The following is an 18,314-nucleotide window of genomic DNA, read 5'->3' as shown; positions in this document are numbered from 1 at the left end:
GTTTTCTTGGTATTCTAATTTACTAGTTTGTTCTTGGCATCCAGCCTAGCATACCTTATTTTATTCATTTTATTTTTGTTAATTTCTATAATGGAGGGTTTTTTTCCTTCATAATGGACTACCATTTTATGTTTCCAATGTTTTCCCCTTGCCACTGTTGGAACATCTACTTGCCTTACTCTAAATGACTCTTCCTGTGTACAAAGCAGTGCTCACATCCCTAGAAAGTCTCTGCTGGCTTCACTGAACTGTCGCTGAGGTCATATATTATCTTGGCTGTGAGTACAAATTAGAGTGAGCAGAAAGTTTTCTTTCTGCAGATGCAAGTCTTTCTTCCAACTGCCCCTCCATGATGAAGAGTATTTCCCAGACTGCCTACATCCACGCCCACATAGAGACCTAACTGACTTTTTCTCTAGCGATTTCCTCTTAGGTTTATTTCACCTTAGGGGGATCCTTCAGTTCCCTTCCTTTCTGATCTGACAATCCCAAGGTCGGGCTAGGGGAAGGACTTGCCACATTTAAATGACACCATAGACAACCCAATAAAAGCCATGAACCTACCACAGGGGCTCCCTGTGTAGTTAAGAAGGTTTACACAGAAGCCTCTAGGATCACCTAGAACTGCAAAGAACTCAGTGTGAAAAACTAGTACCCAAATATTTAGAGTGGTAATATTATACAGTCTCATTTTTTAATCTGCTATTAGTTAATTATATAGTGAAAGATACTGTATTTATCTTACTAACTACATTTTATAAAGTATAGGGTGAACTGACAGTCTAGAAGCTCATTTTCTCTGTTAATTTTCACCCCATTTTGGTGGGGGGTGGCTCTTGGAGAATTCATTCATGTTAGACAGATGTCAATCTTTAGCAATTTTCAAGAATTTTGGGGGTTTGGGCCTAACAAACAATGGGTAGAGATTAATACCGCATACTGTATCATTCCTGGCCAATGTGTGTTTGTGGGGGGCAGGTGGTATAAATGTTAGCATATGTCAGAGATCCATCCTGTATGAGAAAAACTCATACAAGAGAAGCAAAAAGCTGCTTGTTTTTTAAACTATTGTTTGAGAAGACCATCCATCCATCCATCCATCCATCCATCCATCCATGCATCCATTTGCTATTTCCTGGTATCTATGCAAGAGTCCCAGATGCTTATCTTGCTTACAAGGTCTAACATTATAAGTACACAGTAGGAATTTAAAGGAACATGCATAGGTCAAAGGCAGTGTTTGTGAACTCCTAAGTTTAAGACTGATAGTGGGAAAAGCTGTTTCTAAATTTTCTGTTGAAATCACCAAGAAAAACATAATAACCTTGCAAAAGCTTCCTCATAGTTAATCCATTTTATACTGCTTATGCCAATTTCATCTCTACTACCCCTTGAATGGAAAAGGAAGGAACCATTCTGATCTGCAACGCCCCTGACAGAGAATGAAGTTACACTCTGGAACACAGACTAATTTGTTTATTAGGTTTGTTCTGTAAGTCAAGGAAAGAATTTTTTGGCAAATAAATAAATAAATAACCAAACAAACAGAGACCTTAGGGCACAGGAGGTCAGAGAGATGAAGCGGAGTCTTTGCATAGTTCTAAATGAACAAAAGGTGGCAGCAGTGGGCAGCGTGGCTTCTCGGCAGAAATGCAGCACTTGCAAGAACAGGGGACAGAAGGCTTTGAGAAAGAGAAGGTGGAGAGGTGACTACCTATTTCTTTGTCACGGACTGTGGTGTGGAGCATTCGTCCTCTCTACCAGGGGGCAATGACTGGCATCTTACATGATCTGCCTGGGCATGCCATACCCCGTCATGCCCGCCTGGGAGGCACCCTTGTTACTGCCCATCTGCAGGCCTATGACATTCTGTCCCTGGCGAAGTTGCTCCTCTGAAAATCCTCTCCGATTCTGCTGGGCTTTCCTGGACAGAAAGAGTGAGATGGGATTATGTCATGGGACAGTTTCAAATCCTTCTCATGTTACGGTTACACAGGCTCTGTCTGAGGCAATGAAACACACCAGAAGCCTCCACCCTGGCCTACAACTTTATCATGAGCTACGACCCACTATGAGCTCTGTGTTATCCTGAGTTGTGGCTGACAAGTACACACAAGTTCCCTATCCCTTAGGAACCAAGATGATTCTTAGAGTTTCTAGAAAAGAAAAAAAAGGAAAGTAAGAAAGAAAGAGGGAAGAAGGAAAGAAGGAAGGAAGGAAGGAAGGGAGGAAGGAAGGAAGGAAGGAGAATCTATGGCTGCCCTTCTGGAAAGTTCCTTCTCAGCTCCTCTCTCTCTCTCTCTTCATCTTCCCCTTCAGCCTTTACCTGCTCACCCTTTCAGGTGCCTCCTCCTACAACACTCGCCATTAGTCCCGTTCCCTGATTCCCACACAGGGCTGACGATTAATCTCTGTTTTGCCGCCCAATCAATCTAGGGATTTCCAAAGAGCGACTTCAATTTCCTGTCCAGAGGACACCAAATTGTGATAAAGAGCTGAATTGTAAATAAATTTGGATTTGCAGCATACAGATCGTGATAGGTCATCTTAATAATTCTAAGACTAAGGCCAGGACTCTAACGAGTTTCAGAGAGGATTTTAGGTCAAGGTCATCTAAATGACATAAGTTAGTTCCTTCTATATTTCTCCAGGATGAGAAAAAAAAAGGATCAGGAAAAAGAATTAAGTGAATTACTGCTACAAGCCTTCCTTTCATCTGCCACCAAACTCCTCGGTCTGCACGGCTCTGTCTCTACTCTCACTGCCAAGAGATCACTTAAGAAAAAGGTTCCAAAAGGCCCTTTCAGTAGACTGAAATAATCATATAATTTATAACCCAGAGCAGGACACTTTAGAGAAGCAAGGAAGGGATGCATTTAATCTTCATTAGATGCATAAAAGAGAATTAAAAAGATGAAAGAAGGAGAGGAACAAGAGAGAGGGGATGCCGGGAACTAACAGGAAAACCAAGAGCCCTGCTCCGGTTGGATGTTGGCTAGAATCAGTCTTCCTTGCTCAGTGGGCTCTGTTGTGGGACCAGAAGTGTTTGCTTCTTTGGAGACAGTGTCTGGTAGCCAGGGTATCTGGCCCTTCCTCTGTCCATCTGTGGGAGGCAGGGAAGGACTTACCTGTGAAACCAGGATGGCTCTCCCCGGTAGCAGCCATCGTCCTTGGTAACAGCAACGCTGCCTAGAGCCATCAGAGTCCTCTGCACAGCTGCCATGTCCTTCCCTGGAATCAAAGGACAGATTAAAGCCAAGTGTGTCAGGGCCATGAGTTGTGGGAGGAGGAGCTGTATAGGAGCCTGCGCATGCCTACAATCAAGGGGCAAACATTCAATAAGACTCCCTGAGTGGCCCTCATGTAAAACCCACTCCCAACCCTGTTAACTCTTGTATTTACACCAGAGGGCCCTTCTCATTCGAGTGTATGTCCAAACATTTGCAGCTCACATACATACAGATCCACCCCTGGCCTTGGGCCAGGCCTTCATGGCTTCAGCAAGCTATGTGATCTGCTCAGGAGGCCCAGGGTGATGGGCCTGCAGAAGAGCACTTTCCTCATGAGTGGACAGAGAAAGGGAAACTGCAGAGAAATTGGTTGCTTGCAGTAATTCTGCTCCAGACCCCGGGGGGGCTCCTCACTTTAAGTCTATCTGGCTTAGCAGACTCTAAAAATCACTCATGTTCATTACATTGAGTATTCACTCTGCGCTCTGGTCCACGGGCAAATGGGAAAAGCACATCAACACAGAAAGCACTCCAGTCACAAGTGACAGCCCTGTATTGTGTGATGCATGAAAGGCACTAATGGAGACGATAAATCACTGGGCTATGTGAGAGAGAGAGAGCAGAACCTGGGGGGGGGTGGCGGAAGTAATGGCATAGTCATGCATAAGGAGTAGGGACGTGGTTGCAAGATTCCCCCCATAGAGAAGGCAGTTGAGCCTTCAAATCACCCAGCTCCTTCCACCCTCTCTCCTTTCCTTCGTTTAAGATGATTGGCAAGTCTCAAGCTAGAGAAGGTGCTACCTGTGTGCGTGGGCTGCAACTTAGAAGCAGACCAAAGGTTTGCACAAAGCAGGAATGAAAAGCACGAAGGAGAGAGGGGGCAGGGCCGGTGAGAGCTTGAGAAAGGTAAGAGCAGATGTCCAAAGGCTCTTGTCAGACGCGGTGCGCCATCTGTGCTCTCATTGGTCTGCTTCCTACAGCTCAGCCATTAGGGAATGCAAAATTGCCGGGGGAAAGGCCCACGGAGTGAGAGAACGGAGCATGACCTGTAATGAAATCAACAATTATGGTCTTCAAGGAAGTCCTGTTCAGGATATTCATGTATTCCAAGAAGACAGAAAAGAGTCTCCTTTCTCTTTCCCTCACACGGCTTCCCCCATCCACGCCCTAGCACTCGCTCCAGCCTGGTGCTGGCCTGAGTTTGAGGCCAGTGAGGATGGCTGATAGGTACATGGAAGAAACGTTGCCAGGGAGACTCTCTCAGCCTTGGCGAACAGCTGCGGTACCAGAGGATGGAGACCCCTTTGTGGTCGGAAGGGGACTGGTATAAGAAAGACTATGAATTTGGAGAGAAGAAACGCAGGGATCACTGTTAGGAGAACTTTTCTCTTCCACAGATGAAATGCCTTTCTGCAACTGTCACCATAGAACAGGCTGCTTTAAAAAAAAAATAGACTTGTAGTAGTAACATTCAAAGGGAAGCAGGTGGGTGTGCTTTTACATGGGCAGCTATTAAAGAGAACCTAGAACCAAATGAGTAAGTACAGGAAGTCTTAGCTAGAGTCTGCCAATCAGCCCAGTTCTTACACAGAGCACAGGAATACAGTTCTGACAGTTGAAGGAGCAGATCTGGTATGTACAGGATGTGCGGCTGTGTCGAAGTCAGCCATAAACGTTACCCGGAAGCAACAGGTGAAACTGCAACCTTTCTTCCACCGTAATGTGGGCTTTCTTTACAAGTAGCTGGCTAATGTGCTCACTCAGAAACTCAGAAAGGACTGAGCTACAGGCAAAGGTTAGAGATGCAGGAACCTGGAAACACAGGATCAACACTGCCACCCTCCTTTCAGTCCAGCAGACAAGGAAGTGACTGTTGACTGAGCAAGACAACACATCTGAGGGAGCGAGGCATCATTTGACAAGAACAAACTAAGATGTTCATTTTCTAGAGAAAGTTTGCAAAGCAAGAGACTTAATGTAAATTATGGGCTACATGCCTTACCAGGTGCAATCTTAACTTTACAGAGTGGGGATCACTCCTTCCCATCTTGGGGAACAGCAAGGCTAACTCAGGGAGATCTGTTACCACTCTCAAAATCACCCAGCAGGTAAAACAGAGCCCAGCTCTAGCTCCTGTTGGACTGTCACTCCACTTCACTGCCGTCCCCCATCTCTTCCTCTTTTTGAGATGTGTGGGGAACCATGTCCCTTGGCAGGAACCAGTGATCAGAGGTAACCAAAGGAGTCAGGCCATTGGTAACACAGATAATCTAAATCTGGGCATTGATCTTGGGTACCATAAGATTAAGGCCGCCATCCCCTAAATGGTCATAAGTTATTTGAGTATTTTTGTCCGAAATAATTTTGGTATATATTCACTGAAATAACTTCAAAAAATACTTGGAACCTATATGCTAATCAGGTTAATTACCAAGATCATAAATAATTCAGTGACCAGAAGTCTTCTCTTTTAGCCAGCTCACAGCCCATTTTCTTATTGTGTCTGGTATAGTTTCTGGTAGAGACTTTTGTGAAGAATTTCAGAATTCTTGGACTGATGAGATGGGAAAGATAGTTCTTGTCCAAACTGGCCTCTTTCCAGCGTAGGAACTGAGACCAAGTGAGTTGTGTTAGATGGAAGGAGCAGCTGTCAGGAATTGGGGCCACTTATAGAATCTGATTCCTGTCAACAGGGGTCAAATATATAAATGTGTTAAGGAACAGTGAGGTCAAGGAAGATCTGTGCAGTGCGCTGGGTATAAAACAACAAAAGTACTATGTCATAAACTGCTGAGTCATAGCCAAGCTTCTTAATTCAAAATGATGCAAGTGCAAAAAGTAAAATAAAAAAAAAAATGGCCATATCCAGCTTGCTTCAGAGCACCCTCCCAAGCTTTGTTATTTATCTATGGCAGCGAACAGAGTGGGAGAGAGGGGTTTCTCCAAAGGAAGCATATGAATTTTGAATATTGAGGGCTTGTTTTTCCCATGAGAAATTGATTTGGAGAGTACCAGGAGTCTACATTACAACAATCTTAGTAAATAATCCACAGTCTGAAAAACACAGGCTTTGTCTGGTGACTCCCAAGCTAGCCTGACCATCAGAGTAACCTAGGCCCCCTTAAACATCCGCATTCTGCGGCAATCTCCCAAGACAATTCGTACACAGTCAGAAGGATATGTGAACCTCACTCTAAACTTTTGGTTCTATTTTTTTTTTAATATCATGTCTGACACACGCTAAAAATTACATAAAATTTTGTTAAGCACTAGCTCCTTCCTTCAGAGACATATTCCACAAAACCAAAGGAATAAGACCAATCATTAGCAGCACTTTGATCAAAGCTGGATGTCTGCCAACTTAGGATCGAGTTGCTTCCTGAAAGCCATGCTGGACCCTTTGGCAGATACTTCTGCTCAATATTATGCACCCAAGAAAATAAAGACATACAGTCCTAGAAGACAGAGTGTCCAGATGTTGACAAGTTTCTACTTGCAAGCATCCCATCAGGAAGACAGTTCTGGTGATGACCTAAGAGCAGGACACCGAACATGAGAAGGAATGTGCCACAGGTGAGGAAGCCAAGCTTGTACTAACAGGCTGCCCTTTTCTTTTCTTCTATTTCTTCATCACATGAAATTAGTATCAGACTTGATTTTTTAAAAAAGAGAGATAACAGAATCTGAACAGATCACACATTGTGTCCTGCTAAGTGACACCCTAGAAAAAGCCAAACCAAGGAGACACTAAGAAGAGCAGTGATTACTGGGACAGATAATGCAAAAGGGTAAAATGATGGGCCACAGAGGATTTTTATGGTAGTGAATGAGTGCTGCATTATATCATACACATTTGTCCAAATTCACAGGATGTACAAAAGTAAGAGTGAGCCCTACTGTAGAGCGGGAGGCCTTGGGTGCTAACACTGCATCAGTGAAGGTTTAGAAATGATAAAACCTATAACACCTATACCAACCAGATGGCCTTGATGGTATGGGGAAATGAGAAGAAAAGGGAGGGGGGAACAAAAGCAATGGAAAAGTCCTTCAACTGGAAAAGTGATGTTTGATACTATCTTCTGTTTGTACTTTTAACACTGAAAGCCAGTCTTAAATTATTTCTTTCATAAATACTATTTTCTATTGATCTCAATCCAGTCTGGTAACTCTTACCAGCTGTTTTTTTTTTGTTTTGTTTTGTTTTGTTTTGTTTTAATATATACACCACAGAGAAAGCAATGGTAAAAGAAAAGTCATTTCCTATCTCCCTGAGAAAATATTGCTACAGTCCAGGGAGAACTGTCAGAAGGTTGACTGAGCACTCTTTCTGGATTTTATGGCTTTTTGTTGTTGTTGTTGTTGTTGTTGCTTGCATTCTAGCCAGAAGGACGGGAAGCTGTGAGGGAGCAGCTTTCTAGGTGGGGTTCTCAGGCCAGGGGAAGCAGCAGCAGCTACAAAATTGGTAAGAAATACAAATCCTTGACCTTGTCGCAGACTTAACATGTCAGAAATGTGTCTCTCAGTCATACGGTGTGGCTATGATGCACGCTAGAGCTCGGTGACCACCGTGAAAAGAAAAGCTCAGAAAAATACAACTGCCAGCAGCCCTTCCAAGTAAATTCAGCTGAGGACGCTGCAATGGACAAGGAAGGTGGAAGAGCGGGCATTTGTAGTATCTCAGGGTCACTAGCAGGTGCTTTGCAGTACCCCCCGAATCATCTCAGGCCAGGTGAAATGTGTCTCCCGCATCTGCTGTTGAGGCAAAGCACATGTAGTGACACCTCCTGAGACAGTCCCCTACACTTCCAGGCTTTACACTTCCGTGTAAGCAACACCTCCAGACAGCCATCATCAGGCGGCGGGAACAGACAACACAAAACCAAGCATCCATTATCCTCCATCAGTGCAATTGTGGAGAAGAATAATCAGGTTGATTGCTCTTTGAGTAGTGTCTGCTCTGACATTTTAGAATCCTTAACATTTGACAGTAAGTGGTTATACAAAGAGGCCCCAAAGGTCATCGTCGATGAGCTCACAGAAGCAGAAGAAAAGTCAACATTGATTAGGCAACTCGGAATCATACATTGTGCTAGAGACTTAACATGTTTCTTCCATACAATGCCTCTAGGGGTTGAGGTTGCCAGACCAATACACAGAAGAGAAGTAAGGCTCTCCCAGCAGTTGAAAGCCATAAACAGAGTCACACAACGGGGATGCACTGGAAAGAAGGGTGTCGCCATATCTATTCTAAAACCCATGCTATTTTCATTCTACCAAGGTTTACTGGGTCTGGAACTGGCAGTGCAATGTATCATTGGAAAAGATGGCAAGTTCAATGACAACTAAATGGAAAAGTCGATAAAGTATGAATGGCTGAGAAGGTGAAGGTCATCCAGGCAACCCTATCAGCCCATAAGTGTGGTTATTAATCAAGCCCATCTTTTAAAAAGGAATCTGTGTCTTTCCAGTCTCCACCCTTTTTATTAGTCCTAGAACGGGCTGTCCAGTGACATTCCTTGTACTACAATTTATCAGTCACCCACCTGAGCACATCTGACACATCACCTCCTTTGTTCCTCAGATCAATTCTATGAAATAGGTTTTATTATCCCCATTTGGTGCAGGAGAAATTCAAAGCTTAGACATTTTTTAACTGATGAGTTGTGGCACATAGGTTTGGTCCAGTTTGTCTAGTTTCTGACTTGGGAGCCTGGGCTTCATGGCATCTCCCAAGATAGTCTCACTGAAGTCTTTCTGACCAGACCTCAGACCAGAATACTCACTCACATTTGCATGATTTCTTCCTACTATGCACATACAGATATGGTTTATTGATGCTACCTTTCTCCAATCACCCCTTTAGTATTCATAGCAAAGATCCTACAGGCTTGTCTGTAGCATCCTTCCTTGTGAGGCAGAGCTGAGACAGCCCCACCCCTGTCCTATACAGGCCTCTGTGACAAATCTAAAAGGAACCTGCCAGATCATTTACTTTTTCTCCTCACAGAGAAAACGTCTCCAGTTCCTTCCCATCCCTTTCAATGGTCCTCACCTTTCCCCATCACCAATAAAGATGCTCACTTTGGCCCTTCTCCAATAGGCTTTGGTAGCATTATCTGAATATCTCCATGATCGAGCTGTCACCTAGGTTTCTTTTGGAAGAATCTTTATCGATCCCAAGCCTCTTCCAAACAATGTATCTACAGAGGGTGGTTCATGGGTGATGGGTGCTTCTGGGGCCATGCCTGCATGAGATACTGACATTTAAACGAGAAGGCATTTGGCAAGCCTGGGCTCCTGCAGCTTTACTGGTCTGCAATACAGAAGCAGCTTGGAAAGGCACTGGACTACTGTGGACCAACAGAGTCGTGCTTAGGAAGCACATGCCAAGCAAAGGAAATGGGGTACTGAGAGCAGCCAAGCATAAAGCACCTGCAGAGGAGGAAGGGAAGTGTCTAGGAAGTGGAGGGGGTAGACCCACAGCAGCCACAGCCACCACAGTTGTGGCGCAGGGAATCCCGAATCAGCAGGAGTAACTGAAAGGTGGGGGCAGAATTGCAACCCCAGTCAGAGCGACTGTGACAGGCTATGCAGATGGTTGCCTGATGCCTGTTATCTCTGTGACAGTGCACATTCTCACACAGGCATGTCGCATAAACACACACCGACCCTGCTCTTTGATTACAGTTTAGTCATCACCCACATCGTGCATCACAAATAGCTGCAGCAGCAAGGGCCAGAAGCCTCACATGTCCACGCCACGGTCTCTGCCACCAACGCCACCCCACCCACTTCTCTGTTCAAAACAACCTGCTCTCTACTCCTACACCCCAAAGTGCAGTGAGCAGCTCCTGCCTGCACTTCAGACAATGGCCCTGGAAAATAGCAAGTCTCCTCCTGTCCAGGAGACAAAAATCCATCTTCTTCAATCTCAGCCGTCCCCGGGGCTTCCAGGAAGCCATTTGGAAACTCTTCCGTATCTCCTTCCCTGTTTTCTCTCTTGCACATCTCTACCTCTTGTGTAGCTCACCCCATGTTTCTGTGGCCTGCCAATCACAGCACCTTTTTTTTTTTTTTTTTTTTTTTTTTTTTTTTTTTTTTTTTGCATAGGGGCAGGGATGTGGCAGGGTATCCAGCATGGCGGCTTGTATGATCTGTCTTGTTCTTTTTATCTAGAAGCATCATCATAGTCAAAGATACATCTCAGGTTCCCCTGGCAACATTTATGCCTCCTAGCTTTCTTCTTTCTCCAGGAGTATCTAACAGACAGAGTGTGCCGGGTGTGTAAAGCTGTACATATGTTCAGCCCGAATCTCCGCTTGTTCTCCCTCCTCTTGTTTTGACTACCCCATCCCGAGTATAAAGCTCCTCTCCATGGTGTTTGGACAAAGACAGAAAGGAAGTAAAACTAGCTCTTCAGTAACATAGGTGGGAAGGCTCTGTTCAGACCCCACCTCCCACATACCTCCAGTGTTCTGCCCCCCTACATACTTCCTGCACGTGGGTGCTCACCAGGATTGATCTCATTTGCTCTGACACCCGACTTATTGGTTTCGCAGAGCTTTGATTCCTCCTCCTCATGGGTCCTCCTCTGCCTCCCCAGCATCAACAGCTAGTCACTGCTATGACTCAGCAGCACATTCATGGTATAGACGAAGGGAGCTAAGGCCCCCCAGCCAGAGAATGATGTGGCCTGTTGAGTAACATCGTATGTTTTGGCCTTAGAGCCTAGGGTAGAGTCTCAGGTCTGTGGAGGACACAAACATAACCAGGGGCAGGCAGGTGGCATTATCTGTACCATGGGGAGGTTGAGAGCACTTCCTTCATAGTTTAGTTAGAAGAACGGTGTGGCATTGGCCAGAAAAGCTCTTATCGCTGTGCTGTTGCAGCTAGTGATGGAGAATAACAGCAAAAAGGAAATTGTTATTAACGGGAGGGGAATCTCCATAAATTTGACCTGGGAATCAAGCCTCGATGGAGATGTCCCACGGAGAATGGAAGCAGATGTGCATGAGGTCTAACGGCCTAGCCAGCTTTTCAGATAACTGAGGTTCTACGTACTAGCAAAATACAAGAACTACACACCCGTGGAAGAAACATGAAAGGGGAGCTCACTGTGAATGAAGGTAATTGTGGGGGTGAAGGAAGTGCCCCCCCCCACCCTTCTTAATAATTTGCTGGGTAGAATGTCTTCTGCTGGGAACCTATTTTGCCCTTAGAATACCCACACCTCTTGATCAAAGCAGCGTTATTCCACTCTCACTGTCAGCAGAGCCATTGGGGTCACCACACAAGGAATCCTTTAGGTTGCACTGTGACAGCCAGTGACAATGAGCATGCCAGTCAATCAGCAGTTAGTCAGCCTCTCTGTCCCTCAGGAAGGCTGAGCTGTGTCTGTAAGGCTGACGTGTGTATTTTCACTAAAAGGGACTTGAAGCCTGATGACCATTGGCCCCTCAAAGTCTCAGGCAATAACTTCTTCCTTCCATGCCCTTTTCTACCATAGTGGTGGATTGCTATAGAGGGCCAGAGATGAGATTCACTCTACAGAGCATTGTAAGACTTTTCTCATCAAGCCAAGTTCCCAAATGTGAACATGAAAATCATTTAGTAGTCTCCCTGAGCAGAGTTCCCACCTAGATGGTACACTCAGCATGCTCTGGACAGTCGCTTAACAGGAAGATGGAGTGTTACTTCTTTCTCAGATTGAGTGACAGAGGAGCACCAGATGGCTTTGTCTGTAAGCCCTGCTGCTGCTAGTGAGTCAGGAGAGTGCTCACTCCCTCCTGCCTCCCCTCTCCCCCACTAAGTGTGATTTGTTATGGAAGGCTCACTAGAGGAAAGGATTTCTGTGTAACCATCTCTCTCCTTCTCTGTGGATGCTTTCGCTGACACCCTAGCGGCTAGTTTGCGGAGGTACTTGCCATATTCCCAGCAAGTGCCTTTGGTAGGCCAGGACTCCTATCTGTAAAGCATCATAAACAGGAAGGCCAACATAGTCCCTGGGATGGCAGCTGGGAACTCATTTCCCCTCCCCCAACCTTCCCCAAGCAGCACAGGGAAGCTCTATGTGACGGGCTTTTACAAACATGATAGAGAAAAGAGGAGGGGAAATAGGGAAAACAGACCCAAAGACAGAAGGGCTGTTTACCTTCCCATAGATCCACTGTTTGAAAAATGTCAGTGGTCCTGACACCATAGACCTCCGCTGCTTTCAGGAACTGAGAGATCTGCTCCATCTGCTTAAAAGCCATCTTGGACTCTGAGATCTTAGGGATGGGTTCTTGTCCTGGTGGATATAAACTGTTTATCAGCTTGCACAGGACCTGAAGGGAGTGTGGGGACAGAGGATCAGTGTTTCCCTTTGCAATAAATGTCAAAAGTCAGAAGTGAAAGGTGCAACTTTACACACACACACACACACACACACACACACACACACACACACACACGACCACCCCAGGGAGCTCATTCCCAGGCAGTAGCTGACCCCAGTCTTGCAGCCAGAGCCCTATTCCCTCCTTGTGAATGATGCTGGGTGATGAGGGATGAGGACGTGATCTCACATTCTTAATGGAGGATGCTTTGGAGGCTCACGGGGGAAAGATTCTGATCTGCTCTCTGGGATCTGCTGTCTTCACTATGTCACCCTAGGAGTTTATGGTGTGCAAAATAACTGAAGCGGGTCTTCCCACAGACTCTTGGAAGCCAAGCCCCTGGGCTCCCCAACACATGGGTGGAATGGCAGTTATGTAACAGTAAATCATAGCCTGCCAGAAAAGATGGGCTTGCTTGACTCAGCTGAGATGTCCTCCTGGAACCCAAACACACAGCATCTGGGCCGAACAGCGCTTGTAAATAAGGATTCCCTCCCCGCTCATGGGAACTCGTCTGCTCAAGAGACCCTGAACATCTCCAAGGGGCTCGGCTTCCCAAGAGGATGTCAAGTTGGCTAGCCTGACCCCTTTCCTTTGTTTCACTCTATAACCAGTTGGTTTCCCCAGGGGTAAGAAAAGCCCTAGAAAGGCTGATGCACCAAGAAGGCTGAGGTGATCACATGGCAGTGCTCAGCTCTACTCTCAAAGGGAAGAATCAAAACGGCTTCAATTTTGCTTACAGCTCAGAAGGAAGCTTGATACTCAAAAGGAAGGAGAATCTCTCAACTAGCTAGGGAATTCTTCAGAGAGACCTCAGTCTTACAGCTCTGGAGAAATAAAGGCATGCCCATCCCGGTGAGACCCAGACCTTGGCAACAGAGGATCCCCCGGGAGGGGAGGGATTGCTCCCTTGGAAAGAAAGGGCCCCAAGAGAGCTTCCCTGTCCACTGCCCCAGCAACAAATATCCCTGCTTGCCTTACCGTCCCGTCCATCAACCATTTCTGAAAATGGGCCCTGCCCGGGGGCGGGTGCTCTATATCTTCAGCACACTGCAGGATGATCCAGTCCACGAGCTTGTTCTCCAGGTCCGCGTCATACTTCTGCTCGATTTTCTCCTGCACCTCTCGGCTTAAGCCATAGCTCGGGCCCCTGTTAGCCATCCCTGGAAGAGAAGAGAGGACACGCGCGGCATCCACACAATAGCAGCCACAGCAGTCCCCCGGGTTTCCTGAGAACCCGGCTGGGATGTGGCTGGGAGGCCGAGCCCAGCTGCAGCAAAGCGGGCCGAAAGCCGGGCGTGGTTTAAATCAAGGAGCCAATGAAGCCAATAGGGTTTCACCTACAAACAGGGAAGAAAAGCGCAGCCACGCGCCACGGACTATAGAATAAAGCCCCAGCCGGCCCAGAGGAGGGGGTGGGGGGTGGCTGCTGGAAACCCCCGCCCCCAGTCTTGCCTGTCAGGCAGACCGGATGATGTACACGGACTCACTAGTGAGCCTGAACCTCCAGACAGCCGGTGGGGGTGGGAGTGGGCGATGCTTGCGTGCTCCCCTTCTCAGCAGCACTTTGCGTGAGATTCCCAGAGCTGGTGATTAACAGGAGGGAGAAAGGATGTCTCGACAGTCGGCTGCCCGTTGACCGTGCATGGAGACTGGAAGCAAGAGGCTCTGATTTGATTTTCTCACGGTTGAGGAGGGTCAAACCAGGGCTGTTGCTAAGAGCCCTCCAAAGCCAACCCTCTCCTAGTCAAGCAAGCCCGCCTGCCTCCCGCTGAGCGCTTTTTTTTTCTTTTTCTTTTTTTTTCTTCCTGCTGCAGAATCCTTTCTCCGCCACTGGGGAACCAGCATTGTATCCAAGGCCCGACACAGCTGCTCGAGGGGACTTGGGCCTCTCCATTCTGCTAAGTGTCCATCTGCCAGGAATAGCCAAACCTCTTTAACCTTACACGGAAGTGACAGTTGCTATGGGCAGGACAGAGTGGGGGTTGGGATGGGGGAGGGGGCCTTGGAAGGTGCAATCATTTCCTTAAGCTGTCAGCCCAGTTTCATTCAGAAACTTCTAACCGGTGGAAAACCTCCTCCGCGTCTTGCTTTGTCTCTATTCAAGGGATAAACCTTTTAAACGTTATTTTTAAACAGAAACATACAGGACAAATTTTGTAATTCAACAAAAGTCTGTCAATGTCCTAAAAGTTTGTGTAGATTGCAAAGGTTCGGAAGTGCCGGGGACATGCGTTTTAACAGTCTCTCCACTCTGACACGGGCAAACAAGAAATTAGGAAAAGTCATTTGGTTTAAGCTGGCCTGAACATGTCTTAGGAGCTAAAGCGCTTGGCAGTTAATTCCCAAGGGTGGGAGGTAAAGATGGCTTCTCATGTTAGCTGTTTTGTCCCTGGATACTTCCATTCCAAATGTTCGGTTTTTTGGCTTGTACCTTCATTCAACAGATATTTATCAAGTGTTTAAATTGTGTCAAATGCTGGACTTGAAAAATATTAGTATGGCTTTACAATGGGCTGATAAAATTGGCTCAAAACGATAGAATGAGCAATTCTAATGGGGATATGATGGTCGCCCCTGTGAGGAATTGATTAGAGCCAGGCATAACGTTACCCACAGACATCACATTACTGCTAGTTGAGGCCTGGACTAAAGGAACATGGCTACTTAGTAGGTAAATCACCAGCTTGCTTGAGGAAACTTGGTGGTGAGTAAGTGACAGCCTGGGGACAAAGAACTCAGAAAGCCAGCTCTTTCCGAGAAAACACTCCAGCATTTAGAACGTCAGTTTAAGAAGACCAAGCAAGCTAAGGAATGCAGGCCTTGCTTGGTGTTTCATGGAATCTCAGCTGCAGAAGGCTTAAAGACACAGACCTGTATCAGAGACTCAGAGCTTAGAGCAAAGGGTAGATAGAGTAGGAAGAGCATCTGCAGAACTCACGGGTGGCAACAATAATGGTGGTTCCGACCTGAAACTTGGGGGACTGAAGCTCGCTTCTTTCTCCACTACTAGAAGCAATTCCAAAGCGAGCTTGCCTCCTCTTCCTGCCGCCAGAGGAAGCCTTCAGAGGGGGAAATATTGTTTGATGCTCTGCGGGTGACAATGTAAATTAGTTCAACCCTGAATTTGCTGGATGCTTATTAGCATTAGAGTAATACAAGAATATGTTTTTTTCTTTTTCTTTTTAACAGGTTCTCCCAATGTAGCTCAGGCCAACTTAGACTTTTGATCCTTTGTAAGTCCCCCTAACACTGAGATTACAAGCATGAACCACCAGGCCTAGCTTTTACTTGTTTTAAAGGCTTATTTATGTATGTGAGATACTAATAATAATAATAATAATAATAATAATAATAATAATAATAAAAAATGAAATATGCTAAGTTGGTCTAGTGCCAAAGCTGAACTTGTCAAGAATACATGTCAGCCAGATGCCATGATGTATCTAGGGGAAGGGAGTAAGGAATTAGAGACAATGTTTATCACTAAGATGACTTAAGTACCGAACGATAAATAGGCATTTGTCAGATGGGTGCGTGAAGCAGAAGGCCTGTCGCTGATAAAGGCAACTTATATATAAAGGTGAAAAACAGAGGCTGGGAAAAAGAAAAAGAAAAGAAAAGAAAAACAGAGGCTGGAGAGATTGGTTGACAGTTAGGAGCACTGGCAGCTATGCCAGAGGACCCAGGTTCAATTCCCAGCACCTACTTGGCAGCTAACATCTGTCTGTAACTTCGGTTCCCTCTTCTGGCTTCGTTTCATGAATGCAATGTACTCATATACATGCAGGTGAAACACCTATACACTTAAAATAAGTACTTAAAATTAATATTTATTTTTAAAAAGGCAAAAAAGTCTTAGAATTAGCAAATCATAAGACTAAATGAAATACACAGAAAACTAAGGCTGGATGTCAGGCAGGCTACAAGTAATGGAGCAGTGTGCTTGTAAGGGTCTATGGGTAATTTTCAGGAATTTTGAGGGCCAATTATTAAACTTTGGCATCTTGTTATCAGGTTACATAAGTAAATTATATTTTAAAATTAAGTACTCAAAATGAATTGTTCTTTCTTTCTTTTTACATTTCCCAATATTCTATGTTCATGAGGACATCTGTGTTTATATTTCTACAGGTGGTACACACTATGTAATTGTGTGGCCCTGGATATTTCTTCTCAGCTTTGCTTTTAGAGATGTCACAGAGGCAGTTTCAAACTCTTGATGAGAACACGTATGCCAGGAATGGTGACGAGAACCAACAGTTAAAATCCAGTTAAGCACTTACCAGCCTTACACTGATTTGCCATGCGAGAGAGTTTGATCATTTTCAGGAGAAAGAAAACCATCAGACCTTAGTTGGGTGGAAAGAAAGAGACTCACACATTTGACTGATGTAACAGAATTAATAGTGGCGGTATTTACTACAGAAGGACTCACAGGTAGGGTAGTATACAAAGAAGAGAGATAATAAAATTTGGTCCTGCTACTTTGAGAGTCCCATGATCTGTCTGAGTTCATCAGGCAGTTGTTTTATTAGTCTGGCGTTCGAGAGAAACGCCTAAGTGATAGAAATGTGCATGAGTCATCTGCTTGAAGGTAGTAGTTAAAGCCATAAACCTGGGTGATGTTGCTCAAGGAAGTAACATGAAAAGAGTGCCAAGGCCAGAACTAAGAGAAAATTAGCATTACAAGATGGGAAAGGAAGGAAGAGGCCCAGAGGAATTCAGGCACCTTGTCAGGGAGGTTTGAGGATAAATGATGCTAAAATAAGTTCAAACTCAATGCTCTTTTGAAAGAAAGAGGCTGACATATTAGCTGAGGATTTCAAGGCAATTTTATCAGTAGCTCATGGGCACAGCACTGTCATGGCACAGAACCTAGGAATCAGCATCCTGGGAAAGGACGCATGGGGCCGAGTCAGGGCCTTTGAAGAGAAACCAACAAGCCTTAGTCCTTGTATGGATGAAGGCAGCTATGAATGAAGACCCAATGAGCCTCTTTAGTTGATTGAAGAAAGCTAAACTATCAGTGACCCCCTGAAAATATAAGTATAAACTAGACAAAACAAGAAATAATGTGGTTCCCTAAAAATATATATTTAGTTTAAAAACTTGCCTGTATTTTTCTACATATAGTCTCTCTATTTTTTTTTCCCCATAAATCAGGCAACTCTAGTTTCTGAGAATTCAACACTGTCAGCTGGCTTCCTCTGGCACTTGTATGCATGTGGCACACATGAATCCATGCAGATACACATATATAAACATAAAATAATCTTTTTTTTAAAAGAAGGGGGATCTTCAAATAGGTAGTTGGCCCTCCATATCTAAAGAGTCCACATTAAAAAGATAAAATCCAATTACAATTATCAAAACCAAAACAAGACAAGAAACCCCAACCCAAAGCCAAACCAAACAAAAACAAAACCGTTGTCTGGAATTGGTATAGCAGTTGAGTGCATGCCTATAATTCCAAAATTAGGTTGAAGCAGGACTGTGAGTTTGAGGCCATCCTATCAGAAGAAGAGGGAAAGGAGGAGAGGAGGGTGAGGAAGAGGAGAAAGGAGGAACAAGAAAAAGAAGAACAAGTAGAAAGATATTATATCTTGAAAATGTACATTTTTCCTTATTGCCCCGTAAGAAACAAAGCACACGAAACAGTTATTTTTGTCTTTGCACTGTACTCTTCTAAGTACTCTACAAATAA

General features: G+C 45.1%; 1 protein-coding gene across 2 annotated transcripts; it reads right to left on the bottom strand.

Annotated features, from left to right (window-relative positions):
• Positions 1–1,461: 1,461 nt before the first annotated feature.
• Positions 1,462–14,347, bottom strand: TAGLN3 (transgelin 3). 2 transcript variants are annotated; one of them, XM_084802256.1, is made up of 5 exons: positions 14,098–14,347; positions 13,589–13,770; positions 12,382–12,556; positions 3,129–3,231; positions 1,462–1,924 (listed from the first exon to the last, which is right to left on the bottom strand). In XM_084802256.1, exons 2-5 carry the CDS (start codon positions 13,766–13,768, stop codon positions 1,783–1,785), a joined length of 600 nt encoding a protein of 199 aa, XP_084658382.1. In that variant the 5' UTR covers positions 13,769–13,770; positions 14,098–14,347; the 3' UTR covers positions 1,462–1,782. The 2 variants fall into 2 exon arrangements, with proteins under 2 accessions (XP_084658382.1, XP_084658381.1); XM_084802255.1 differs by lacking the exon at positions 14,098–14,347 and having other exon boundaries at positions 13,589–13,993.
• Between the last annotated feature and the right edge of the window lie 3,967 nt (positions 14,348–18,314).

Source organism: Acomys minous, assembly GCF_964271855.1.
Source record: "Acomys minous genome assembly, chromosome: 11".
Classification (NCBI taxonomy): Eukaryota; Metazoa; Chordata; class Mammalia; order Rodentia; family Muridae; genus Acomys; species Acomys minous.
Note: the sequence above shows the minus strand (reverse complement) of the source record. Positions and strands in the feature narration are given on the sequence as shown.

What these genes read in the sequence shown, in the direction of transcription:
- TAGLN3 (XM_084802256.1), bottom strand. Translation starts at nt 13,768, where the DNA reads ATGGCTAACAGGGGCCCGAGCTATGGCTTAAGCCGAGAGGTGCAGGAG. An exon ending in AATGGTTGATGGACGGGACG is followed by an intron (nt 12,557 to 13,588) that starts GTAAGGCAAGCA and finishes CACTCCCTTCAG; the next exon opens with GTCCTGTGCAAGCTGATAAA. An exon ending in AACAGTGGATCTATGGGAAG is followed by an intron (nt 3,232 to 12,381) that starts GTAAACAGCCCT and finishes CTTTGATTCCAG; the next exon opens with GGAAGGACATGGCAGCTGTG.